We start from the raw sequence: 27,780 nt of genomic DNA on the forward strand, positions 1-27,780 counted from the left end.
GCTGAAGTATGATACAACTTGTCAGAAAGCAGGAAGTGTGGCTAGAGCACTCTGCACGATTTGATAAGGTAAGCATGATGTTAAGATTCTCTTGGTAGCCAAAATGCTTTGAAAACCGTGTACTAAAATACTAGTTTTAAGAGTGTTTGTGGTACTAGGTGAAGTGACTGCTTTATCCTGAGCAAGGTGTATGTAGCAAGTAAAGAACAGGTGTCCTACAGTCTGGTTCAAGAGTGTCTGTTGTGATAATGTAGGTCGGGCATAAGGTTAATGATTGCTTTCCTGTGATTAGAAAGTAATAATTGTAAATGGAATTTTAAAAAAAGTATGTTGATGGGGGAGAAACTCAGTTTTCTGTATTCCCTGTACTATACAGAAATGTAGGTATGAACAGCAAAATTCAATTATTATAATTTGGTATATGCAGAGTATATAACTTTTATTTTAAGCTTTATATATAATATAATTTTTTCTGGAAGTCCAGAAGCTTTTGAATGAACACAAATTAACTATTTTAATGCCATACACTTCCAGGATTGTTTTTATATTATACTAAAGCCTAAATTTCTTAGGACAACCTGTGCAAAGAGAGAGCTATGTTTCTAACAGTTATAAAGCAAATGAAAATGCTTTGCATTTAGTGTTTTATAATAATAATGCTTATACAATGCCTTTCACGGAAGACTTTGAAGAGATCTAATTATTTAGTAAGCATGTTCATTGCTGCAAGTTTGAGATATTAACAGAGATACTGTTAAACTAAATTTCTTTATCTAGAAACAATTTTGACTTTTAAAAAAATACATTTGCCTCTTCATGTTTTACAATTGTATCTTTGTATTTTTTTAAAAGAAAACTCTCTTCTCTATTCCTGCGAGGGGGAAAAAAACTATCCAACGGTCCTGATCTTATCATTCAACCTGCATAAGTGAACCCTATTAATTGGATGAAGGATTGGAGCCAAAGGTGGGAAAGCTGACTCCACTCTTGCACATATTCTAAACATGTGAGTAACTTTAAGCATGTGCATGAATGTTAGCTGGAAGCCCCAATCTTGCACAGTGTTATTAAGTGACCAAAGTAAACTGGATAAGTAAAAGAGAAAACTTTCTTCTCTACTCTTCCACTTTTATACTTGTTCAGTGGAATATGCTGAAAGAAGTGTGGTTTATATTTGTTTTTTAAGTTGCTATTATCCCTTTCTTTTTTTTAAAAAAAAAAAGAATTGCACCTGGCACAAAGCAAGTGTGTATTATAACCAGAAATTATTGTATAAAATGACAGAGCAAAAATGCATTTTCAGGAAAAGTTGTCAGAGAAGCTTCCTGATTTGTACCAGAAAAACATGTGTGCTTAAAAAAAAAAAGGCCCTGATCCTGTACTAGCACAGCAGTTTGCCAATGTGCAACAAGTTGCAAGATTAGCTCCTTGTTCACCTGTGTACAATTTCTTGTTCTACATACATGTATGTGTGAAATGTTTGTGGGTTGAACTTGGGAGTCTACTTTAAAAATGACAGTGTCAGGCTTCTTTATTTTAAAGCAAATGCACTTTGCTCTTTTGTGTGAATTTTATATCTCTAAGGGTATGTCTACGCTTACCGTGGATTGATGCTGTGGTGATCGATCCACCTGGAGTTGATTTAGCGGATCTAGTGAAGACCCGCTAAATTGACCGCAGATCGCTCTCCTGTTGACTCCACTGGAATGAGAAGCATAAGGTAAGTCGACAGGAGAGTTTCTCCTATCGACCCAGCGCGGTGAAGACACCGCGATAAGTTGACGTAAGCTATGTCGACTCCAGCTACATTATTCACGTAGCTGGAGTTGCATAACTTAAGTTGACTTAATCTCATAGTGTAGACCTGCCCTAAGAAGACACATTTAATCTTCCATGTATGCAGCTTTAATGTTAACTGAAATAGAAAACATTGTAACATGTCCCACGCTACAAACAGCAAATGAGACCCAATTTTTCCTTTGCTCAGACTTGAATTGGTCTGTGATTATTCCTGCTCTTGCACTGAACTGTATATTTTTGTCTTTTGCGAGTTAACAAAGAATGTGTACAGAATACAGAGAGCTCCCAATTTAAAAAGGGATACTATGCTGCTCAGGATGACAGGACTAAAATACAACCTTCTTCCTCTATTCTAAAAGAAATTTTTGAAATGCAACTTTTTCTTTCACCCGGATGGTGAAATATCTATTAGACTTCCTAATAGCTCAGTCTTAAAGTCCCAACTTCTAAATGACTTACTAGTACAGGGTGCTGAGTTTATTGCTAAACTGAATATGCAAACAGAGCTGTCCTGCTCTCTGTGACTACTCTGTTCTTTAGAGCTGGCAGGGGATCAGAAGTGACCACAACCCTCTTTTTTGTATTGCTCAGGGAAGTGGAGCTCAGACAGCAGGGCTCTCTGTCCCCTGTTGCCCTGTGAGAATAGTGAAAACATGGCATAGTGTGATATGCACAGGTATCACTCGCACAGAAGTGCATGCAGAATCTGAACAGTGGCTCACCTAGTTTCTAATTCCGATGCTCCGTCTCCCTCTTCTGAAGAAATCCCTCAGGGATGGAGTGTGGGAACCTAGACTGTTCCATTTGGGGAAAGGGTGAGCTCTGCTATCAACCCAGTGGAACCAGCTGTTGTTTTCCCACCCCCAAAAACCTCATGGAGCTCGGGGGACCTGCTGGATGCCAGGGCCTTCGGTATAGAGGCCCAGTGGTTATGCACTGGCACTGTTTCCTCTCTGAATCCCTGGCAGTATGGCTTGAGTGAGGCCAAGCTCCTAGAGCTTCCTTGGCAGTTGCCTCAGGGTCCCCCTTTAGGAACATTGCCCACGTGTAGAGGGTTTAGCATGGGAGATAGCACAGGCTGAGGCTTCTCTGCTTTTTCTGCAAATTCTCCATGGGTCCAGCTGATGTTTTCCCTTTAACTGGAGATTGTTGATCTTTGAGAGAACCCCCCCATGATGTCCTGGGAGGTGGGATGGTGCTGGTGCTACAGAGGCACCTGACTACCTAGTGTGGACCTCTCATCTGGGGGTGGGCAGGTTTGTGTGCACACACATGTCAGGTGGGAAAAGGAATGATTAGGCCGTGGGATTCTAATCTTCATACAGCTTTTAGTCCTCTAGAAAAATGTGTGTGAGGATTGTGCAACTTTTTAGCCCATTAATGTTGAATATTGTCCCTCTAAAAATGCAATATGATAGTTGGGTGTGGCAGGATGGAGAGGGAAAGTTGGCACAGCTGGGCACATTCAGGAGGAATCCATTTTCAATTTTAAAAACAGACATTTATGGGGTTTGTTTTTACAACTTTTGATCTGCACAAAATCCAAAGCTAATAATTCTATACTATACATTGTCTTAACAATAGCTGAAGTCAAATCCAGCATCTTTCAGTCCTCACTGTCCCACATCTACTAAGGGCCTGATCCAAAGGTCATTGTAGTCCATGAAAGTACAACCTCTTATTTTCCAATCTGTCCCTCCAAAGAACTTAGCCAGTGCTAGATACTTGAATACTTCAAACGGGGATAAACCTTTGAGTTGGCAGGTCCTGTTATGAACAATCTGGCTTCTCATCATAACAGCTTTTGTGGAGAGACCCTCCTGTCTCTCTTCTGAGGTCAAAACAACCTCTGTAAACTCCATCAGTTAGTGGTCTTGCTCTGGTCTATTGCATATCTAAATAAGCACAGCTGTTTTCCCTTAGTTCTGATAAGCTGAGGAGGGAGGGACTTCAGGAGTGTCTCTTGCAGGTACTCAGAAGACCTGACTGGAAAACCAAAATATCTGTTCCTCGCTTCTGAAATCACTAGCTTCCTGGGAACAATATTTGGGTTTTTAGGCAATCCCTGCTGGCCTGCCAACATGTTAACCCTATTTGCATGGGTTGTCCCCAGTGCAGGAGTCAGGGCAGGGTGCCTCCAGGGCAGAAGTCTCCTGCTTGAGCCCTGAGTAGCTTGCCTATCCTGTGAGAGACTTCTTAAAATGGAAGGCATTGGGTAACAATGGCTCGGGGAATAGATTGAAGATTCCAATTCAACTCCAGCTCAGGCCAGTACTGATTACAAGTTACCTATCAGCTGTTGGCTGTTTAGGTGACCTCTGTAAAACTTGTTTTACAGTCATGGCCCTGTTGCAACTAAATACTAGCACCAGAGCTGGCATTAACTGTTAATCAGGTTAGTCTGATCATGGAGAAGCTAAGGATGAAATGGACGTGGAAACTAAACTATATATTAATTTCCAGAGAGTCAGTCTCTCCTGAATTAGGATTGGTAGCAGAGACCGGAAGCAGACACTGTCAAATATCATGATCTACTGAACACTGCATAATTAGAGGGCTGAAGGACTCTGTGGAAAGTTCCAGATTCAGTACTTTTTATAGCTCAGTGTTTGAAGCATTGCTGTATGACACTTCTGCAAGTGGGGGTTTATTCAGATCAGTATATTTTGAAGCTAGGGGATTGCCAATTCTCTGTAATGAGAGAGCAGAAAAGGAGTAGTGTATTGCATAGAAATGAGTTACAAAGTACATAATGAACACACAAAAGCCCCCCTCTAACTGGCAAGTTCTAAAGCATTTCCCAAGTCACCGCTGTAAAACAAAGGTATAAATCCTGTAACAATTTGATAATCTACTGTGCTAGAATACATAGTTATAATATGATTAACTGTAACTAACAATCTGCTGACATTAAGGTCTGCCAGCTCTCACACCATATAGGACAACCATGTCATAAGGTCATTTTAAAAAAAATACTTCTGGACTATAAAAAAGCTAGGATAAAACCGCTTGACTTTCTTTTCGTGATTTACTGCAGTTTGGTTAACTTGTGAACAAAACCTTAAACTCCATGAAGATTTTCCATTTCAAATTGTATACAGATGGCTCTAAAGTAATATTCTCTAGCGTTTATATTAAGTTATCCCATACTACAAGAACTGCTGTCTTCTAATGGGTGTGTTCCTGTTATAAGGTCCCTATGGATCTTCACGTATGGCACCAGTGTAGCTAACTGAGTTCTGCTTCACATTGGGTATAAAACCAGTCATCTGTGGGTAGCCTTCAGTTTTATTTGTAGTGCGGCTTAACTTTTTCCAGTTATGATTTAGTGGAATTTTTCTAGAGTCTTGGATTTAATGTGACCTTCTGATTGAGCTTTCCTTAGATCAGCTGACAAAAATCAATTCACTGCTTTTGAGCTGGAAATACGGTAATTTAATAAGCCATACCTTTGGAGGAGAAAAAAATCTAACAATCTTATTTTTCATTATTGTAAGACATTTATAGCTGCAATCATTTCCAAATTATTCAATACAGGTTGGGGGAAGGAGGCATGTTTAAAAGTTTTTTGAAAGTCCTCTTCCCTTTCATGGTGAATTACAAATGTAAACAACAAAATGTGGTATTCAAACAGAATAACTCCAATGTGATCTATGTGCATTTTTACCCCAGAAGAGCCTGATCAAAAAATGGGGTGCACGTGAAGTCTGATGTTTCTAGTGTGTTTTCAGAGCACCATGATTAGGAACTTTTTTTTTTCTAATTTTCCTCCTTAACTTGTTGTTTCAATGCTGCCCTGGAAAAATATATCTCTTAAGCTCTACACTATATTGTTTATACACTTATTGCAACTTTAATAGCTTTTGGACAGACTATAACATTTGAATTTGTTTACCTATTAGGCAAGTGTAGCAATAATCTTAATGTGTTGGTTAAGAGTTTTATTTTTCTTATCTTCTGTGATGGTTGCTCATTTTTAGCAAATAACATGAATGACTTCATGTTTTGGAAATTGCCTGTGATGATAAAGCAAATCTATGCTACTGACTGGAGAACTGTAATGATCAGAAAAAGTAGCCCTGTAATTTTATGGAGGGAAGGGTAGCTATTCTAGATTCCATTAAGGTGTTATATGAGAGAGGGTTCGGAGAGTTTGGCTGACCCTGGACTGACTCTTCTGAACCTTCCAAGGAGAACAGCTGTATTGAGTGAATACAAATGTTCTGTAATTTCACTAATGATTGACCTAGATTTACCAGGTTTATCTTCTTACCACTCTTGATTTCAACACATTATTTGAATTATTGAGATCTTATGGTACTTTCATCATTGTTTATGGTGACTTTTCTGAAGCAATTATTACTGGTTCAGTAAGTTAATTAGCTAATTCCCTTTAAAACTCTGAATATCACACCATCCTGACGTACTGATAATATATATATTCAATTTTCCAAGCAATTCAATTTTTCCTTCGTGGCTTTTAGTTAATGTGTGGTTGATGGTGTCATATTCACAAGGCTGTGAAGTGTTCTGTCTCAGTTATTACTGTTATGGACTTCAGGGCAAACAAGACACAAGTCTTAAAATGTACCTATACTGAGGCTTTATTGTAAGTCAGCTCCTTGACATTTTCTCCTGGTCTAGTTTTTCTCTTCCCTTAAGGAAGGGTAAGATATGCAATAGATTGGAGGTGAGAATGATCTTTGGTGCTACGCTTTAATTCCCAAACTTCAAGGTGTTTAGGTCTGGGGCTTTACCACTATGTGGAATGGTATCTGGCATGACATTCTGCTTTGGATTGGGTTTCAAACACTGAACTCCTTTCAGAGAATTTGGGCAACTTTGAATCTGAGGTACGGTATTTGGTTGGATTCACCTCTTACAAAAATTGGCTTCTGTTCAGTGCCAAATTCCTCTTCTCTCTGACATTCCACAGAAAGTGAATCTCCAAAAGACTTAAAATACTGCTGTATATACATGTAGTAGAAGGAACTGCATTTCAAGAATAACTTCCTGTTACTGGGAGAAGAACCCTGAGAAAAATGTTATGCTGTAAAAGAATCTTCACTCAAAGAAAGTAAGGGACTTTCTTAAGAAACTCAGCTGCGCTTTTTTTTTAAAGGAGGAATAAATTTTAGTAGGAAAGTTGGGATACGGAGCAGAAACTCACTTATCCCTGTATAAATGTCTCCCTACCCCATCTCCCATTTTAAATGACTGTTCAGCATGACCATTATTTCACATCTCCCTCTTCTCTCCCCTGTGCAAAGCCATTTTTATCTTTAGGGAAAAAAGTAGCATTGTTACCAATTCAGTTTGCAGAAGAATAACCTTGGCTTCTCTTTTAAAAAAAAAAAATCTGTACCACATCATCTACTATTTAAACTGGAACCCTAAACATTGTTTTCTTATCGCCTTATCACATACACGTCTTATCTCTTGGTAACTGTCAACATGTTGAAGCTGGCTGGGGACGTGGAGTATTTTCCACTGAATGCATCCGATGAAGTGAGCTGTAGCTCATGAAAGCTTATGCTCACATAAATTGGTTAGTCTCTAAGGTGCCACAAGTCCTCCTTTTCTTTTTGCGAATACAGACTAACACAGCTGCTACTCTGAAACATGTTGAAGCTTCTTATACCTTCTGTTACTAAGAGTTCATGACAGGGAGGGAAAAGTTGCAGTGACTTGAGCCAGCATACTGTGATCTCAACAAGGACTATGCAAGCTTTCTTTATACCAAAAATCTAATGCAACTCAGTTCTTGCAAACTATATCCTCTATGTGCTCCTCTGCCCCTCTTGCACAGAACTCTGGTGGTGACTGAGAATTGTGACGGATTTTTGAGATGTGCTTGAATGGGGACTAGGAGGAGCTCACCAAATTCATTCTAATTTGTCATCTGCAAGAAGCTTGGAAACCAGCTCTCTAGAAGTAATCGATGACACAGTGAGTTTGTATACTAGCCTGTCTTGTGTCTCAGCGTTCTTAAGAAAAACAATAGTTTTGTTTTTAGGGGTGGGGGTGGTGGTTCTAGTAGTCCCTGAAGTATAATCATTCTGAAGACATGGATTTTTCTCAAATTTAGAGCTGTTTGCTGACTTTATGTAGAAGCACAAATCCTGCATTGTTCTGTACGATTGCATCCAGCACTCTGGGAAAAGAGCTAATATTACATGCTTCTAGAGCAGTGGTTCTCAAACTGTGGGTCAGGACCCCAAAGTGGGTCGTGACCCTGTTTTAATGGGGTAGCCAGGGCTGGTGTTAAACTTGCTAGGGCTGAGCGGTGAAGCCCAAGCCCCACCACCTAGGAGCTGATGCCCTTGGGCTTTGACCCGGGTGGCAGGACTCAGGCTTTGGTTTCAGCCCTGGGCTTCATCTTTGCCCTAACCCTGGCTCAGGCTTCAGTCCCCACTCCTGGGCTCATGTAATAACTTTTGTTGTCAGAAGGAGGTCACAGTGCAATGAAGTTTGAGAATCCCTGTTCTAGAGTGAATAAATGGTTACTCTGGCCTTGTAGCCTTTCTGGTTTCTCTTTTATCACAGGGCAGGGCTCAGCTCATCTGAGAAATGGTGCTGTGCCTGTGTTATCTTTACATCCATATGTGCTTAGGAAGCTTCCGAACTCATTTTTTCTGATCTATTTGTTAAAATAGAGTACTTTCCAAGAAAGAAGATCTTTGGACCTCAGATTAGTATATTTCTGACTTGGGTATGTCTTCCTACACAGTTGAATAGGGGAACTCTACTCTCTCTGGTAATCTGCTTTCAACCTTGAGATGCCTCAGTGAGGGTGAAGAGTCTTTCTTACTATTTTGTTTGACCATAGTAGAAACAAGTTATTTTCATCATATGGTAAAGGTGCACCAGGTACATGTCAAAACCCCAGGTACCATTTAATGAGTATACCCTGAAATAATGCTGCCACACGAGCATCTGTCTTGGAACAATATTGTGCATAATATCAAATGGCTATCTTATACCTGTAAGTACAGAACGTATTGTGTATACAAATACTGTTCATATAACAGTACCATAATGCAAGAAAACACGAGGATGAGGCAAAATCAGTATAAAATGTATTCTTATTTTGAACAATTTCCTCATAGATATAATTGAAAACTTTATTTACAATGTTCTGTTAACATGCAGAATAGCAACCCCATCCCCATAAAAGATCTGACTGTACATAAAAGTAACATTAAAAACCCAGACCTACCTTTCTGCCATACTCCCCATTGTGGCAGAACAAATTAAATTTTCTTTCTTTTAAACCTCTGGTGTCAGATCTACATTGCCCTCCATCATGATCTTCAGTCCTAATAGATCATGGTTCTTTGCATCAATATCTGTTTCTCATGATGAAAGGAGAAAAAAAGTCCAGGACTACTCTGTTCAAATCCAAAAAGGTGATTCCATGGGGGAGTGCTTTGGGAAAACCTGTTTGTAGCTAATGGAAATACAGGTTTTTTCCCACAAACTAATAAACAATATTTTTCTAGTGCATAAGATCAGAGTTTAGTTCTAGCCAGTAACTTTGTACTTTGAAACAGTAGCTTTATTACTGTGACAACATTCTAAAAATCGTTTGTTTCATCTGACTTTAAAGAAATGTTTTTCACTACTTGGCCATTGTAATCACTGGGGAAGATCTTGTCACTGGGGAATCTTTAGTCATGTAAAAAGGAATAAATATATGACTAGTTCCATCTGTACTGCTTGATTTGGACTACTTTGTCATTCTGATTAATAAACGTCTGGACTTGTGATAGGCTTTTGTTGTTCCTTAATGCTATGATCCTTTGCATTTGGAGGGATAGCTCAGTGGTTTGAGCATTGGCCTGCTAAACCAAGGGTTGTGAATTCAATCCTTGAGGGGGGGGCCATTTAGGGATCTGGGGCAAAAATTGGGGGTTGGTCCTGCTTTGAGCAGGGGGTTGGACTAGATGACCTCCTAAGGTCCCTTCCAACCCTGATATTCTATGATTTTGAAGCTGCATATGTCCCGAGTAACTGGTGGGCTTCATCTGACTGGACTGGTCAGATGAAGAAGGGTGTAATGCCATGTAGGGAGGGTTTTGAGTCAGGTCCCTGCTTGGGGCTGACTTATCTTTTCTAGGACTGACTGAAGAATGCAACTGAAGATTGTAGCATGGGCTGAGCACGAGACTGGGAAGCAGGAACTCCTGAGTTCTACTCCCAGGACAAAGATTCTTTGCAGCCTTGATCATGTCAGATAATCTCTCTCCCTCTGTTTCTCCATCTGTAAAACAGGGGTGATATTTACATATGTGAGAATGTTAGTGTTTTGTGAAGCATTTTGAAAATGTAAAAGGAAAGTGAGGAGTGTCTCTTATACTGTGTAATAAGGGCCAAGTATCCTCACTTCAAGTATCTGAGCATAGAAGAAGCAAAGGGTGAGCCCACACACGTTTGGGGGCTATTGCTCATGGTCCTATCTTCTCTTCACTGTTGAGAGGACCCATAAATATCAGCAGAAAGGCAGAAAAAACTCTTCTGAAAGGGCTATTTTAAAAGGAGAAAATAAACTTACACCTTGCTTTAAATGGTAGCCTGTCCACAACACAAATCTGGCCAGAGAGGACAAACAGTACCACATGGCTGGGTGATCCTCCACAACCACAGGAGTTCTTGAACAAATAATCATTCATGCTAAAATTTGTTAAATGCTTGGTGTTTATAAACAATCTCATGAATGCCTGGCAATTGTCTGGATACTCCAGTTTGCTATGATTCTTGAACCTGGTGCCTTCGCTTGTGAAGATGTTTGCAAACATCTATTTTTTTTTTTTTTTAAATTTAATCATTAGTCTTCCTACTCTATAAACAGCATAGCATTTACAGTGTTGGTTAATAATGTGTGACTTTAACTTATTCAGATGGAGCCTCCTGGACTGGCTTTCACTCTTTGGATATTTGCCTTTCTTTCTGTTCCTGCGGCTGGTTATCCAAATGGAAAAGTAAAAGAGGCCTGCAGTAGTATGATGCCTTGCCATGGACATTCTCCACAGCCATTGCCTAAGCACACTATATCAGTGAATGAGACTGAATTTAGACCAGGGGACCATATAAAAGGTATTGTGTCCAGCATTGCAGCTGTGGTAAAGTACGCTGGTCAAAGAGAGTGCTTTGTCTTGCCTCACACTCCTCTTCTGTAGATTCCTTGGGGTTACCTGGTTTAAGGAACCATAGACGGCCCCATCCTGAGAAAGTTGAAATGTCCTGATGATGCTTATGAATGTTCATCCAAGTCAGTGCAGTTAACCTCTAAAATAGCGTTAAACAGTGGTCATTGCTAAGGCACAGGGTTCGGGGGGCAGGGGAAGCATATTTGTTCACTTCTACCTTTACAGATTACATTGGAAACATCTTAACATCTTACCTTTTTTCCCCTCCTTATTTTAGTTAATTTATCTGGTCCCATTTTTGAAGGATTTTTCATACAAGCCCGGAATGCGGAGAACTTGGCTGGCCCTGCAGTTGGCTCTTTTATGCTAGCTGAAGAGAGGATTTCTCAGCTCCTGACATGTGGACTTACAAAGGTATGGTATGTGTTTCAAATGGGGACTAAGATGCATTGGTGTAGCTACACCAATAGCTAAAATCCCCAGTGTAGACATGCCCTAAGCTTCTTAGCCCTTCTCGTTCTGTTTAGGCAGCAGCTCAACACAGTTGGGCAGTGACTTGCAGATGGAGGTGTGGCTCTCTGCAGTTAGCTCTGGCCAGAGCCTCTAGCTTCCACTAATGTGCAATGGTTAGCGCCAACTGGCTCTGCACACAGCAAGTAGACTATACCTCTTAGTGTGTCAGTATTAAGTAGAACACACAGCATTGCAGACATTGGTCATTTCCACAGCCCAGTTGTAACTGATTCCCTTTCATAGGACCCCAATGGAAGGTGGGGTGGGTCTGGGCTTGTTCAGGACCGAGTTGAACTGCATCTCTGGTGCACCATTGTGTTGCCTTGTAAAATAACTATAGGAGTGCTGCTATATGTACATAGTTTGTCATATATACTCCATGTGCAGGTTCTCTCTGATTCTGGATATATCTGTTTCAGAATTCTGCTGTCAGTCACACTAGTAAATCAAAAAAGAAACATGTAGAGGCTTATTGGGTTGCTCCCACAGATGCACCAGAACATGTACAATTTCTGTAAGTAAACACAACATTGGAGCTACTTTATTAGAAATGCAAACTTGGTGAATATATAGCGTTATCTCTGTCATAAATATTGACTAGCACCCAGGAAATGTCTCCGGAGGAAACCTCCCTCTTCTGCCCACACCAATTCCTGCTCAAGAACTGGCTCTGCCGCTTATGGAAAATCATCAAAATTCTCTCCTCTTTTGGAAGTGGGGGAAGTTACAAGGCATGTTACCAGCTGACACTGGCCTACTACTTAGGATTTTTCCTGTCTCTTGGCAAGGGGTGATTTACAAATGTAGTGATGGAAATATTTTTGTGATGTGTGAATTTTAGTTTAATTCCTAAGCAAAACTGCACACGTGTGCTACCGTTATATGGCTTTACAGTTTGGACCCAGGATGTATGGTATGAACAATGACACTCATGTTTTTGAAATAGAAATTAAATGCCACCCTTCTGTGATGCTGCAAGTTATGCAGCAGGCAGTTGGGAAGTGACTGTCTTGAATCCGTTTCTGAAGCTTGATCTGCTATGTGGTAGGTCCTTTTAGCTGGAGGGTTTCACTCTTTTCCACCCCCCCCCCCAAAAAAAAAACCAACAACCACCAACCCACCCCATCAGGTACCTGTGTAGATGCCAAGTTTGGAGAGATTAATTGTATGACATAATATGACACGTGTGTTTGGTTTTGGCCCAGCTAAATAAAGGAGTTTCTCCCTCCTTTTTCGTAAAGCATTATTTAGTCATTCATTTAGTACTTACACACCCCTCACAGCACTGAATATTTGTATGGTTTTCTCCCCTCCCCTCAGAGCCACAGTTGTAGAGAAATATGAAATCTTTTGGGTGAAGATTCCTGGTCCCATCATTTCCCAACCTAATGCACCACCGTTGACGACACCTACAAGTATTACACCAGAGACTCTACCAACTTCACAGCCAGTTTACCATCTAACAAAATCAGTGGGTATCACTTCTCTATTATGAGCTAAATTCTGCAACCTTTATTCTGTTCTTATGCCTGGTTTCAACAGGAGTTTTTTTCCTAAGTAGGGCTGCGGTTATGGTTTTCTTTGCCACTGTGTTGGCAGAAGGTGGAAGATAGGAAATAACCCATCAGATTATTGTTTGCAGTGTTGTTGTAGCCAGGTTAGTCCCAGGATATTAGAGAGACAAGGTTGGTGAGGTAATATCTTTTATTGGACCAACTTCTCTCTTTTTGTCTCAACTTGTCTTTCTTGCCAACAGAAGTTGGTCCAATAAAAGATATTACCTCACCCATCATGTGTGTCTCAGATTATTAACTATTGAAGTGTTGAGAGAAAAGGAGTGGGGGAAGGAAACTCAGTTCAAGCACTGTTTTAGTAAGAAGGTGAAAAGACAAATACCTAAGCTCCTCTGGAGAGTGATGTCATGCTTTATGTATAAAGAGCCATGCTGACCTGTGGTTCTGTATAAATAAAACTCGGGTTTAAAAAAATGAGGGTGTGGGTTGGCAGGAACACAGTAGATTATTTCTATACATTAGTGGGTAGGCTTAATTTATAACTGCTTGTTCACATGGATTTATCTTTGTATGGACTTCCATTACTGGTTCTTGAAGTGCTAATTAAAGTTGCAACATTAGTTGGGCAATAGTATTCTCATTTAACATGACCAGGTTTAGCAATATGACATCTTTTTCCACTTACTGCTATATTGAACATGCTTGTTCTGAATTTGTTGTATTTAAAGTACTCTCAAAGTTCAGTGCTATGTATCGGGCTTCTGTGCAGCTTATCTTTTCTTGGAGGGTTTTTAACTAACTATTCAGGAAAAAATAGACACTTTTTCTCCCCTAGTATGTGCTATTTTGAGTTGGTAAGAGTCCACAGCAGCATCTTTCTAATAACTTAAGCACTATGGGGTTGTTAATGACTTAGAATAGTCTAGGAAAAGTGAGACACCAGGAAGTCTGAAAAAGTATATAGAAACATTTTACTTTAATAAAATAAGTTATAATTAACTTAACAGAAGAAATGTCCTTGGATAGGAGAGGATTGTATTACATTTCCAAATTATAGCCTTGTTACTATTATGATGTCAAACTCTTTCATTTGAACTGATTGGTGAATTCAAAGCTCACAATTTAATAACTACCATGACAGTGAATTCTAATCCTGGTTAGTAATTATTGGCTGGGTGGGGTGGGGGAGAAGAAGAGGGGTTTCTTTATGCATTTTCTGTGTAAATCTTCACTTCTACATTAGTTGGGACTACAGTAATTGTAGTTGTACGTGGGGTGGGGTGGAGAATGACCAGCTTCTTTTGTTAACTTAATTTTCTACTTGTCTGTCCAGTTTAATGCCTCCGGCTGTGGAAGTACAAAGTTCTGCATAAGGAATCCTCCAAAATGTGATCCTGGGGCTGCCTATTGTTTCTTTCTGTCCTTCAAACAAAATAACCACTCAGTGCTTATTGAAATGAGTGGTCCTAGTGAAGGATATATAGCCTTTGCATTATCTCATGACCAGTGGATGGTGAGTATCCTTTTTACAGTATTTCCTATACCATCCAAGTAGCACAACAAAATACATAAATAATTTATTCTTAGTCAAGAAATTGAGGATGAAGACTGGTGTAGCCCCACCATTCTCAGCTGCACGTCCGTCAGATTTTCTAAATTAAATAGACCTGAGCCTGAGTAGTAGTCAGATGAGAACCCTTCAAGAGAAACCTGAAATGCTGCTGGAAAAGGTGATAGTGGCACTTCCCCAACTAATAATTACTCCAGTGTGGTGCTCGAGAGCATTGCTGGATGGAGGTAGCCTCTTACAAGTGTGGATAGAAAAATGTAGTCCCTGACTTAACACTTGCATTAAAGATCCTCTGGCACTCTCTGAAAGAATAAGGAGAACTTGCCTTTGATCAAATTCCAGACAGTTACATTGTAGCATAACTAAATTCCTGGGTAGTTGCAGTTAAATGCGATATTCTCCACTGCCTGTTCTAAAAGGAATCTGCTGTATGTTCACTGTGGTTTCTGTCCAAAATAAGTGTGCAGTTCAGGGGTGGACGCATTCATTCCTGAAAGCCCTTTGGAGATTCTTATGGTTGAAGAGAGTTACAATGTGAAAGAGTATTCTGCACTAATCAGTATATCTAACTTACTTCCTGAACAGAGTAACATTCTTAAAGCATTTCTACATGTCTGTTGTCACAGGAAAAAGTAGTTCTTCACTCTACAAATATAGGAAGAAATAATGGTCTCTTCTTTGTTGACCTCAACAGCTAATTCCAGTTTTAATCACAGAATTTGATAATGTAAATTGATTTACTTAGCTTAAATAATCACAGGTATTTAAGGTTTCAGAGTAGCAGCCATGTTAGTCTGTATTCACAAAAAGAAAAGGAGTACTTGTGGCACCTTGGAGACTAACCAATTTATTTGAGCATAAGCTTTTGTGAGCTACAGCTCACTTCATCAGATTCATTCTGTGGAAAATACAGTGGGGAGATTTATATACACAGAGAACATGAAACAATGGGTGTTACCATACACAGTGTAAGGAGAGTGATCACTTAAGATGAGCTATTACCAGCAGGAGAGCGGGGGGAGGTATTTAAGAGGCTCTGGCAATGCGGATGGGGATATTTTGTAGAAAAAGCCTGGAGTAATTTTATTTATAAATAAGTTATTCATTTGAGTTAAAATTCCACCCCTTTTTGGCACTGATGTTCAAAAAGTCTAGATAAAAACACTTTTTTAGCATCCCAAAAACACTGTGTCGATGGGCTGTTGGACACCATGATCAAACCATTTTACAGACTATCCTGGTGCTGCCTGCATAAATACTTAAAAAAGTACATGTACCACTGACCCCCGGTGGTAAGCCTTTATAATTTCAGGCACTATAGCTTGCTGTGTTGGAGTAAACTTTTTAAATTTTAACATTATCTTCTTCAACTTGACAATGCAAAGATTGATATTGGCATATGGTGTGCAATTAAATAACTTTTAATACCTTGTAGATTTCTAGCTAATGTCATCCAAAATAGTAGTTCCATTTGATTTTGTAAGTTCAAACTTTCAACTTTTACAATACTTCAGGCCAGACTCTCCGTTTAGTTGCTCCATTGTAAACTTGCTGTAATGACAATGGAGTTACTCCGAGTATAGCACAGGTGGAAAGGAGAGCTTGGAATAAACCATTTATCTGCATATGGCTTTGTCTATAACTTCTATCTAAATTGGGGGAAAATGCTTTTATTTTCAGGGTGACGATGATGCTTATCTGTGTATTAATGAAGATCACCGTATTAATGTAAACACGGCCTATCTTAGTGGGCGAACTCCTCCTGTGTTGGACTCAGAGGTATGGTATGTGACCGTTAAGTCACTTTGCACACAGCTGGGTCCTAAATTTTGTCTTTTTTTAACCCAGTAGCTCTGAATGGAGCTAATAAGGCAGTAGCTCTATAACCAGCCATCTTATGATCAAGACCCCAAGATTTTTCCCTCTCTGGCCTTACTGACCCACCTCACATAGAAGGTGCTTATTTCTGATGCATAAGATATGTCAAGACCCAGATCTGTTGCTGGCTTCTTTATGACTTCTATTTGAACAATTTGTGGGGTAGTTTCCTTGTGGTCTGAGGAACTTGTCCTTTTTTGCCCCGTCTATGCTAGGGAAACTTTCTAAAAATCACCTACTGTTGCTAATGCTGATGGAGCTCCACAGGGCAAGTGATCTTTGAGAGCCCTGCAGTAACTCTACAAGAGGTTAACTGAGAGTAAAAATGATAGCGGGGAGTGACTTCCCCAAGGTCATGCTGAGGTGGCAGACAAATGGGTAATACGATGCAAATTTCCTGATTCTGTTATTCAGGGAAGCACTCTGTCTTTGCCTTATGCTCTCTGTGTGTGACCTTGAGCAAGTAATTTAACCTCACAGTGCTCCTGTGCAGCTATTGTCTTTTAAAAATAGTTTTCTGTAAATGCACCATGTAAGACTCAATTTTGTTAGTCACCATTTTGAAGACAGAGCCCTAAAATGTAACGTGTGAAAGCATGTGGCTGCAGCTGTTGCCTAGAAACCTACCACACCAGCAGAACTCTCAGATTTTTGCTGGCATCATGGACTATGCTGATGCAGCTAACTCTCTCTTTTTATGATGTAGGCTGTTAAGAAACAGTGAACATTGGCTCATTATCCAACATTGGTCAAGCAGAGCTTGGCCAAAATCACTGGCCTTGAGGAAGGAGCACAGTAAATTTGTGTGGGGTCTTTCAAACTTGAAATGAGTATTAAATGTTAATTGTATGTTTCATAGAATGGCCTTGAAGATATCTCATGGAGAGTGGCTGATGGTCTTGTTCAGTGCTCTTTCAGAAGAAACCTTCGTCTTCCTGCTTATAAAGGGAGGTTTAATCTAGATGCTAATTATTACATCTTTCTGGCAGATGGGGGGGCAAGTGAAGGTAAGTCTGATTTGAAGATATGGTTAAATATTCACATTTCTCAAACATGCTAAACAAGGACTATCCCCTGTAAGGTATATTAAAAATAAACATGAGAAGTAATCTGACTTCTGTCTCAAGTTTCACATGTAACCAGTGAAAATGACCTTAATGTGATGAGTTCTGGCTTATCTCTGGAATTGTAACAAAAATCTGGTTTGTTTTTAATATAAATGTGTTCCATAACCATCTGGTGCTTGGAGTAGTATTCTTGAGAGAGAATCGTATACAATTTTTAATAGGGATTAAACTAAAAGGAGTATGGAAACTAAATAGCATTGTATACAAGATAATCTTCAAACCCCTATAGATCTCATAGAATGCTATCTTTTTTTTTTTTTAAGGTAGATTATACATATTTATAATTTTTTGAAAAACTCTTATAGGGGGGCGGGTGGAGCTGAATCCAAAAGATTCCAGTCAGAATCTGCAGAGGTGAAATTTACAAACACAATCGCCATCCCCCTACAACACATGATGCTCACTGAATTGTAAACAAAGGATGGGAGGGGAAGGGGTACAAGCACAGCGACTTTAATTAATGATCTATAAACTACTCTGTATCCTTTGCATAGGAGGTCTAATTCACAAACATCATCGTCAGCCTCTGATCACCAATGGAATGTACAATGTCACAGACTCTCCGAAAGATGTAGGGGGATCCCGCTCTCCACTTCTTCTTAAACTCCATGGCAAGTTACAGTTCTAACTTCAAATACTAGATTTGCCGAGTGCTGAAGAGGCTACTATTGATTGCAGAAAGAAGGATGAAAATTTTGTAAAGTAGCTATTTCCTGTGGTGTGTCAGTCCACTGCGGTATCTGCTTCTCCTGATATAAGAGCTGGTTTGGAAAACTAGGGGGGAAAAGTAGGAACACTTTTTTTTTTTTTTTTTTGCTTAAGTTTAAAAAACCCTGACAAACTGTAACTTGGCTTTGCAGGATTCTACTCATCCAGAGAGAGGAACTTGTTTTACTCATTTGTTAAGCATACTACTAGCTCTCTTGTTTTTAAAGGAATTTTGTTTTCTTATTTTTATGACTTGGCAGTCTAAATTTAGAATTGTATTTCTATTTTGAAGTTCCCTTTTTCCAATACAATGTAAAATAAATGCATGTACCACGAGTAAGGCTACATTTTAGTCACAGGTATTTTTAGTAAAACTCATGGACAGGTCACAGGCAGTAAACAAAAACTTATGGCCCGTGACCTGTCCATGACTTTTACTATATACCCTTAATTAAAACTTTGGGCTGGAAGGCCGTAGGTGCTGCTGGGGGGATGTGCAGAAATGGTCCAGGACCTCTGCTGGTGCGGCTCATGGCCTGGGACCCCTGCTGTGGGGGGAGGGTTGGCAGAGCTGGCAGGCTCCCTACCTGGCTCCAACCGGCATGTCCCCACAGCTCCTAGGGGGAGGGGCAGCCAGGGGAGCTCCATGCACTTCTCCTGCTGGGAACGGCAGCTAATGGGAGCTGCAGGGACAGCATCTGTGGGTGCGAGTAGCGCATGGAGCCCTCTGGCTCCTTCACCTAGGAGCTCCAGGGACATGCCAGTGGGAGCCAGGGAGTCCCCCCCAGGTAAGCTCCACCCTGCATCCCACACACCCAAACTGCTGCTGGCCCAGGGGCTGCCCGACTCAGGCAGCCCTTGAGCCAGCACCGGCCACTGCAGAAGTCATGGAGGTCACGGAAAGTCCCAGAATCCATGAGTTCCGTGACCTCTGACAGTCACGCAGCCTTAATCATGAGACACTCATTGGGTGGTGGTTTGGAGCCTGAGCCAAAGCTCATTGAAGTTAATGGGATTCTTTCCATTCACATTTATTGGCTTTGAACCAGGTCCTTAAAGAGCTGAATGAAAATTCTACTTTCTGTCAAAGAAAGAAGACCTGTTTTGAATTAACTTTAAACTTTTGCTACTAAAATCTAACTCAAAAATTCACTGTGTAGGTGCTCACCAGAAAACCTGTGGTCAGCAGATAACGCATGGGCTGCTCATTACTGCCTCTGTTTTGACCTGTGCTGTTGCACAGTGAACCGGCTCATGAAGGCAGCAATAGACTGCCCTCTGGTTTGGAAGTGAAATCTATATCTTTGTGCATGTGCCTTCTCTGACCTGGCCCAGATCTCTCTACAGTGCTATCCATACAGATTAGTCCTATTATTGGCTGATCTCAGCTCAAAAAAATAGAGATATAACATAGCAAGAGTACACCAATGTGCCTATGCACCTCTTTGTGTGAGGCATTTTTGAACCAAGTACCAGCAGGATTTGACCCTCTACTCTTATGTTCTTCTAATGCTACATTTTGAAGCTTATCCTCTGCAATATTTGGTCAATTTTATTCATATCCAGTGTTATAACCAAATTTTCACATGTGACTATTTTTCTCCTTCAGCTTCATTAATGTTTGTTGCATGGATGACTACAGTTAGTATTGGTGTTATTGTTGCCAGATTCTTCAAACCAGTTTGGCCTCATTCGTTGTTTGGAAAGGAGATTTGGTTCCAGGTGGGCAAAAAACTATACATAAAAGTTTAGTATGTATTAGTCTTATTACAAATAGAATAAAACACGAGAGACTGTCATGCTCCTTATACTAAATTTTCTTTTATTTCTTGACCTGGGGTGCCACAGGCCATAACTTTCATTTGGAATTGTGAAGTACAATGAGCTCAGTTAGGTACTGTCTCATATTTACAATGGACTTTGCCTTTACTAGTAATCTCTGCTTGCCTGCCAATGTAATGCAAACTCTAACAGTTTCATCTAATAAAACTCCAAAATACACTGCCATCCCTTCTTTTTAAACCTATTTAAATGTTCATAGGTACATCGTATGCTGATGCTGACCACAGTGCTTCTTACGAGCATCGCTTTTGTTCTTCCTTTTATATACAGAGGAGGCTGGAGTAAAGTGAGTAAAAAAATTTTGTGCTGCCTCTGAGATTTTAAGTCTGTGTATTGGCTCCAGGATAAATGCCATTTGAAGTATGAACAGTAGATTTGGGTTTTTTTAAATGTCAATGTCCTAGGTAGTTATTTAATTCCAAAGAAATTACGATGAAAGCTGTTACTTCATTGCTGTGCTTGAGTGATCTCCTGATGACAAACAAGTATAAGTCAGGCATTTATCTTTCTGGTTTTCCCCCTGTGTGTGAAAGCCCTTGTTTAGAATTATTCTACCTGCTTTGAGCCCACTTTTTTTCTAGTTTCACCACAGAAACTAAAGATGAAAAAGATCTATTAGGTCCTGAGTCAATCTGCTGCTTCTTCCCCTCCCCTCATCCAGCTAATACAGAACTCTTCTGTGTGGTATAATTTTCTAGTGCTTTATCTGGCCTAATTTTAAATGATGGAATGCAAAGCACTTCTCTTAAGAAAAGTGTTTTATGTGTGATGATAGTACTTGACATCAAGTTCTCCCCAACACTCAGTCTGAATCTTCCTAACGCTCAGTGTGAATCTTCCTTTTCCTAATTATGTCCTTTGCTCTTAGCTTTGTCCCCATGGTCCACTAGTTCTCTTTTTTCTCAAGCTGCCTAGTACACTATAAATAACAATTCAGTTTTAAATTTAATTTAAAAACATACACTGGGAGAAAAAGTGCTTCTACTCATAGCCAAGACTTGGAGCAAAAAGCATGTGAGGTGGGAACACTAGTAGCTGAGGAGAGGGCCTTGGAATGTACCTGAAAGAAACTGTATTAAAATAAGGCTTTGCAATTGTGTACAGTTGTTCCTGACCCGTTCTTTGGTCTGAATAATGCTTGCATTGTTTAGCATGAATGTCACAGTATTAATAAAAAGAAATCCTTTGTTCAGTGGGCAGGCTTTCACCCATATCTTGGCTGTACCGTGATGGCTCTGGCAATCTTTCAACCTCTGATAGCTGGTTTCAGACCACCTCCTCATGCACCAAGGTACTCTGATATTTACACTCCTTAAAATGTCATAATGTACTTCTCCAAGAGGTTACACTGATAGTATACAAAACAAGTTTTAAACATGTTTCATACAGATACAAACTTCATATTTTTCAAGGTAACATGGCATATTTAAGGATCTTTTTCCATCCTTTGGAAGATTTCAGGTTGGCAACTAAATTACTTGATATAACACTGATTATTTCTTCACCTTGTAGAAGGCAAGTATTTAACTGGGTTCACTGGAGTGCTGGCACAACAGCTAGAATACTAGCTGGTGAGTAATTGTAATCCTGTCTAGGCATATCTAGTGTACCTCATTGTTTATAGCCCATTTGTAATTTGCTTAGACATCTTGAGATGTTGGTATTGCAGAAATGGAGTGGTGGTTGAACTCTAGTTACACAAACATGGATCTTAATGTAGATGACCGCTTCAATCTCGTTAATCACCAAAGTGGTCTTAGAATAAGGGTTTTGTCTGTGTGGGCTATACAAACCAGACATAATCCTGTACAGTAGCAAGGGTAAGCAACAACCAGACAAATTTGTGCAATTTGTGTATTCAAAGCTCCTCTCCTTTCCCTAAGTCTCCACCTATCCATATGGAGTACTGGGACCCCTATTGTGCCTTTCGTCTTTGTCTTCAGGGCCTAAGTGGGCACAAGGCACCTCTCTCCTCATCTTGTAGTTTTGGGGGAAACCATTTTGTTTTGGGTTTTTTTGGTTTGTTTTTTAAATTATGTATAATCACCAGAGTTTCCAAATCGGTTGGGGTTCTCCATTTATTTGGAGGAATTTGTGTATCACACATGGTGGCTGTGTATCACATCATTGTCCTTCTAAACCTCTTTTTAGATTAGTATGTTTACAATCTATATGGTAAATTAGCTCTGGACCATAGCTAATTTATGATCCTATGACGTTATTTCATAGGATCAATGTATAACAAGGATCATGGTTATCCTGAGCCATACAGTTAGAGATAGCTGGATGTGGTTTTTCACTCTTAAGCCTCCAGAAGTATATTTAACTCTTGATAACCTTTCACCCACTAAGCCATAAGCTTGTCGCTTTGTCTTGGGGACAGTACTTCTCAATGTTTTGTTTTCACATCTTTAAACTATGACTTTGTTTTAACAACAGTGGTGACTATGTTCCTGGGAATGGACCTACCAGCACTCAACCTTCCAGACCCATGGGACACGTATACAATGATTGGATTTGTAGCTTGGCACGTCGGTATTGATATTCTCCTGGAGATACATAGCTACTGTCTCATTCGCAAAGGTACAAACCAAACAATATGGCTAGTGTCACTCAGGTAGTGGCCAGGTAGTGCAAAATAGGACTTCCCAGGTGAAATGCAAAAACTTGGATAATTTATCTCACTCAGTTAGGAAGCTTAAACCAGCCACTAATGTTGTGTTTGCAAATATCAGCTCATTTAGGTGATTTTGGATATGTGAAATAGATGCATGGATGACTACTTGTATGTAAATTTGGTGACCACTCTTGAAAACAATAGGTGAATTGTTTTGACACTTTTTTTTTTTTGGTTAGAATTTCCTGGCAATAAGTGCTGGTACATTTTTCAATTGAACTGCGTGTCATGAAATCCCAAAACTTAGAGGGTCTCACAATTCTCTAAAACTTACTCCAAAAATCATCTGTTTGTGTTGCTAGCTCAACGCTGGCTATTGTGATATTATGGGGAAAGTCCAGCTTAGTGTGGGAGTGAACTCAATCCTTTGAATCTGGATAGGAAAGCAGGTACTGTCGCTTGGGATCCTCTGCGATAAACCATTACTGTAACTAGCTGTAGCTGCCTACCTAGGAACAGACTGATCAATAGCAGGGGACCTTAAGCACAAATGCTATTTGAGCAAAAATGAGTAACTCATTAGCTGCTAAATACCAGGGCCCCTGGCCCTATTGAAGTCTATGGGAGTTTTGAAGTTAATTTCAGTAAGGCACAGGATTTCATACCAAATTCTTATCTTCACTTTGGTCAGTATCTCACCAGGAGTCAAGATTATATACACAAGTAAATAAACCACTGCATAGTTGCCGAGAAGGATGGAGAGCAGTTGTTACAGTTGGGGTGAAAGTAATATTAAATACTTACCGGTACAGGACCTTGGGTAGAAGGGGTGGGGCTGGGGGGTCAGCCTCCCCCAGCCAGCCCATCCATGCTGCCTGGCCCGCACTGCCTGGGCTCTGGCAGAGATTTAAAAGGGCCCGGGGCTCTGGCCCTTTTAAATCACTGGCCCTGAGGCAGCTTCCCCTCTTGCCTGCCTCGCCGCCCCCCAGTCGGCAGCCCTGCCGGTAGCGACATTAAAGCGCTGCCATGGTCGTGCTTTAACATCGGCTGCGTATAGGCTGGTACTGGCTTCTTATCAGTACATGGTACCCTCCTACTTTCACCCCTGGTTACAGTAGACAAGAAGGGTGATAGTTACTAATAAAATAGAATGCAGAGAAATGACCAATTTAGCTATTATGTGCAGAAGTGGGAGGAGTTAGATGCTGCCTATACATGAGGGGAGAAGAATTGCATGACTCTGGTTTCTGTCTTGAATAACCAGAGGAAAGCAGCATCAAATGGCTCAAAATGAGGGTGGGGAAGAACTGAGGATTTTTGGAGGAAAGAAGAGTTAAATTCCAGCTGACCATGAGAAATCCAGGAGCTGATGTAGAAATCCTAACCGAATTGTCCTCTTTAGCAATGGCTCTCAAACTTTCCAGATGAGTAACCCCGTTCAGGAGTCTGTCTTGTGTACCCCAAGTTTCACCTCACTTAACTACTTGCTTACAAAATCAGACCTAAAAATGCAAGTGTCACAGAAAATTGTATACTTTCTCATTTTTACCATATAATTATAAAATCTACTGGAATATAAAATATTGTACTTTTCAGCATATAGTACATAGAGACTGACTTGTTTATACTGATCTATGAAATTTTAGTTTATATTGATTTTGTAGTGCTTTTTATATAGTCTCTTGTAAACCCTAGGCAAATGTCTAGATGAGTTGCTGTATTCCCTGAAGACCTCTGCCTATCCCTGGTTGAGAACCACTGCTCTTTAGCATTTAAAAGACAAAACACTGAGAGTGTCCTCTATGCTTCTGGCAAGCTCTTCCAAATTTTCATTAACCTTCTATCCTTATTTCTACTTAACTGTGAACACTGAAGTGTAGGCCATGAGAGGATGCATTGCTTGAGGCTTTTTCAGTGGTGTTTCTGAACTGGCTGTAGAGAGACCTGTTCATCAGTCTTAATACCATGCCCTCCATTGACTAAATCAACCATTAGCCAGAAAGAAGTGTGTGTATGAAACATTGCATCTCTTCTTATCAAGTACAGGGCTAACCACCTGTTTGTTTTGGTTTTGCAGTTGAAGTGATTGATGAAGATAGAATACAAATTCTGCAGTCGCTAACATCGGCAGAGGCAGAGGCAAGTTGCTACCTTGGAAAGTATTTCACGGTGTGTGCTTTTCTTTACAACACTGTAATTGTAAAATGTGTATTTTCTCTTGTAGGGTCATACATTTAAAGAGATTGTGTTAACCATCTACATCTGTGGAAATACAGCATTCCTTATTACCTTCCTGGCAGCAATCCACCAACTATGAATTTCTGGCAAGGACATTAGATGTTGAACATTTGCAGTGAAATCAAGAGTGAAGCACCACTCAAGGAATTATTACAGATTCCAGTGTTGCTGCAATACCTTCCTGAAGTTACACTTGAAGAATAATTTGTGTGTGTGTGTGAGAAGACTTCATCAGTCTGTGCTCTCATGATCATCAACAGAGAGAATGTATGTTTAGATTCTAAAGACAGTTTGGGCAGGACTGCAACATCAATCTTTGATATTTTTTTTTATGGGAGTCTTTCCCTGAGTAAGGACTGCAATAACTCTCTTAATCCAGTAATTTAACTTTTTGTTTTGAAGTGTGTAGGCTGAGCGGGTATGATGATAACTACTGGTTGATAGGGGTGGAAATCACTGTTTTGATTTTTTGTCGTCATTCTCTTAACCTACACATATGTTGTTTGGAATACTGAATAGACCAGTCCTAAATCTGCTTGTCACATAGTTCAGTTTACCATATTGCTTAATGAATAATGTACTGCCTAATGGTTCTTATTTAAAGTATGTGATGTTAGTATTGTGCACTCCAAAAATCTCAGCATGATTGTCACAAACACAAGTTGATTCATCAAGGACTACATTGGCATATTTCTCTGCAGTTAAATGCAAAAACTACTTTCTGCTCTAAGAGCAGTTCCATATAACACACACACAGTGGGCTGAGCTTCAGTCCTGTAACTTTGTCATTGCTTGCATCAATCACAAGATTTTAAAAAAAAAATTCTTTTGAATATAAAGAGAAGACACACTGCAAAACTCATTATGGGAAACTTTTAGCAAAACTGTGCCAGTGTCTCTAGATAGTCACAGTGTCTTCTGGCCACTTAAGTCAAAATATCTGCTCCATCACTTTGTGATTAAATATGGTACTGTTAGATAGAAACAAAGAGTTTCCTTGACCTCTTGGTTAACCTGATAGAAGTTGCTTTCCCACAGCTCTTTTTTTGAAATTAGCATGTCTATCCAACATCATGACCTTTTGCTTCATGTGCATGGGAATACTAGAGAGACTGGGTGTATGGGGGTGCCCCTCCCCGGGGGGGAGGGGGAAAATGTGCCTCTCCCCAATTTTGAGCAGTAAGGGATTCCCATAAGCAATGTTGGCTAGATAAAAACAACTCTCTCTCCACTTGTTTTAAATTGTTTGTTTTGTGGGTTTCTCTAGGGGTGGCAGTAGCTCTGCTTCTAGAACGCTTTGACTATGTAGTTGCCAATGTTTTACTAGTGATCACTGCAATAATACCCCCTGCGAACCCTGAACGGCTTACTTTCAAAGCACAAAGATTTAGGTATGTTATAACAGAATATTTTGCCAACCAGGGAATACCTGACTAGCTGTGAGAGGTGAGATTGGGGATGAAGAAAGGTATATGAATCCAGACCTGTCCACCCTCCGCTCTCTTAACAAGCATGACGTAGCTGTGGAATTTGTCACAGACGGGAATTAAATGGTGGCTATATATTGTCTCCTGTATAACCTATCTGTACTCCCTCCATCTGGTACCCACTAATGTAGTTGGTTAAAGGAACAACTCAGTGGAGGGCTACAGGCTCAGGCTGTTGGTTCAAGCTTATTTTCTTCTTGGCTCCTCCAGAGCTATCAGCCGCACAAGCATGTGTTTCAGCCCCAACCTGCTGATTGGTAACCTCATGGGTAGCAATGGTGGTCTTCAAGTGGGTGTAGGAATGGGAAAGAAGAACCACCAGCAGCAGAAAGGAAGGAGTGGGGCAACCCAAAAAAACCCCACCAAGCGGGAAAAAAATAAGTACTTACCAAAAACCCTAGGTGTGGATACAGAAGGAAAGAAATAGCAGGAACTATACTGGGATGTGAGTATGGGACTAGACTGCAATGGAATATGGGGATTTCCAGTCTCGGGAGCCTGGGAACCACTGCTACCCTACTGTCATATGACCAGATCAGTTCTAAAGTCGCTAGGGACTCTGCATATAAATGTATTTCTTTACAGAAGAAAAACCTGTCAAACCAGATGTTTCACTGGGTTTTTATTCTTGTTTAATTATCAGTGTTGAGTTCTTTTGTATGGCTTTTACACTGATAGCTGTATGTGCTGTGTACTCTGATACCTCAAACATTGTCTATTCTGTCATGGAAATGTGAACACATTCTTGATTTTTTTTTTTTAAACATTAATATAAGTACTTTAATTTCAAAGTTTGTCTCTTGTCTTTTTAGTGGGATAAAGACACTTCAAAATAAAAGCAAGAGAATAGCTTAATTTAGAAAATTCTCCTTTGATCTGCTGCTGCTTTTCTCTGACACCACTTTCATACAATTATGAATTTTATTTTCTAAATTAAAAATATTGTGTACGATTCCTTCCTACAAAAGAAAACCTATTCAACTTTTAAACCTTAAAGGTCTGTTTCTTTTTTTAATAATCTCTTGCACTACTAGCCTTCCCCAAAAAGGTTTCCAGGGCTTGCTGCTCATGATAGTGAGACTAACCTCCTCCTCTCAAAAGGGGGGAAAAAAATCACTGGATCATTCTGTTAACATTTATCACTTGGTGAGACTTATTTAAAGTCTCTGCACAATGGGCCTAACCAACACCCAGTGAAGATAGTAGTTTCTGAATTAATGACAATGGGTGTTGGACCAGGCTCAGCACAGGGAGGAGTACAAAACACTGCTCAGGTGTGTTATAACTCTGTTTAAAGACTAATGGACCATCCCATGGCAGCAGCAAAACAGATGGCC

The 27,780-nt window shown here is 40.0% G+C and overlaps 1 protein-coding gene across 8 annotated transcripts; it reads left to right on the forward strand.

Moving 5' to 3' along the window:
- On the forward strand, positions 1-27,234 carry LOC140916041 (putative ferric-chelate reductase 1). 8 transcript variants are annotated; one of them, XM_073356942.2, is made up of 19 exons: positions 1-68; positions 853-1,006; positions 6,737-6,877; positions 7,610-7,749; positions 10,701-10,896; positions 11,227-11,363; positions 11,882-11,976; positions 12,783-12,933; positions 14,310-14,489; positions 16,227-16,325; positions 17,284-17,431; positions 18,046-18,162; positions 19,869-19,981; positions 20,301-20,387; positions 21,295-21,392; positions 21,614-21,672; positions 22,541-22,684; positions 24,796-24,857; positions 24,943-27,234. In XM_073356942.2, the coding sequence occupies exons 5-19, from the start codon at positions 10,701-10,703 to the stop codon at positions 25,033-25,035; spliced, it is 1,779 nt and encodes a 592-aa protein (XP_073213043.1). In that variant the 5' UTR covers positions 1-68; positions 853-1,006; positions 6,737-6,877; positions 7,610-7,749; the 3' UTR covers positions 25,036-27,234. The 8 variants fall into 8 exon arrangements, with proteins under 8 accessions (XP_073213043.1, XP_073213040.1, XP_073213044.1 ...); XM_073356939.2 differs by lacking the exon at positions 6,737-6,877; XM_073356943.2 differs by lacking the exon at positions 6,737-6,877 and having other exon boundaries at positions 853-966.
- Positions 27,235-27,780: the final 546 nt, after the last annotated feature.

This window comes from Lepidochelys kempii, chromosome 8, assembly GCF_965140285.1.
Source record: "Lepidochelys kempii isolate rLepKem1 chromosome 8, rLepKem1.hap1, whole genome shotgun sequence".
Taxonomy (NCBI): domain Eukaryota; kingdom Metazoa; phylum Chordata; order Testudines; family Cheloniidae; genus Lepidochelys; species Lepidochelys kempii.

Excerpts from the sequence above, each read along its gene's own strand:
- LOC140916041 (XM_073356942.2), top strand. The coding sequence starts at position 10,701 with ATGGAGCCTCCTGGACTGGCTTTCACTCTTTGGATATTTGCCTTTCTT. Across the intron at positions 14,490-16,226 it reads TATCTCATGACCAGTGGATG|GGTGACGATGATGCTTATCT; the intron begins GTGAGTATCCTT and ends TTTTATTTTCAG. Across the intron at positions 17,432-18,045 it reads AGATGGGGGGGCAAGTGAAG|GAGGTCTAATTCACAAACAT; the intron begins GTAAGTCTGATT and ends TCCTTTGCATAG.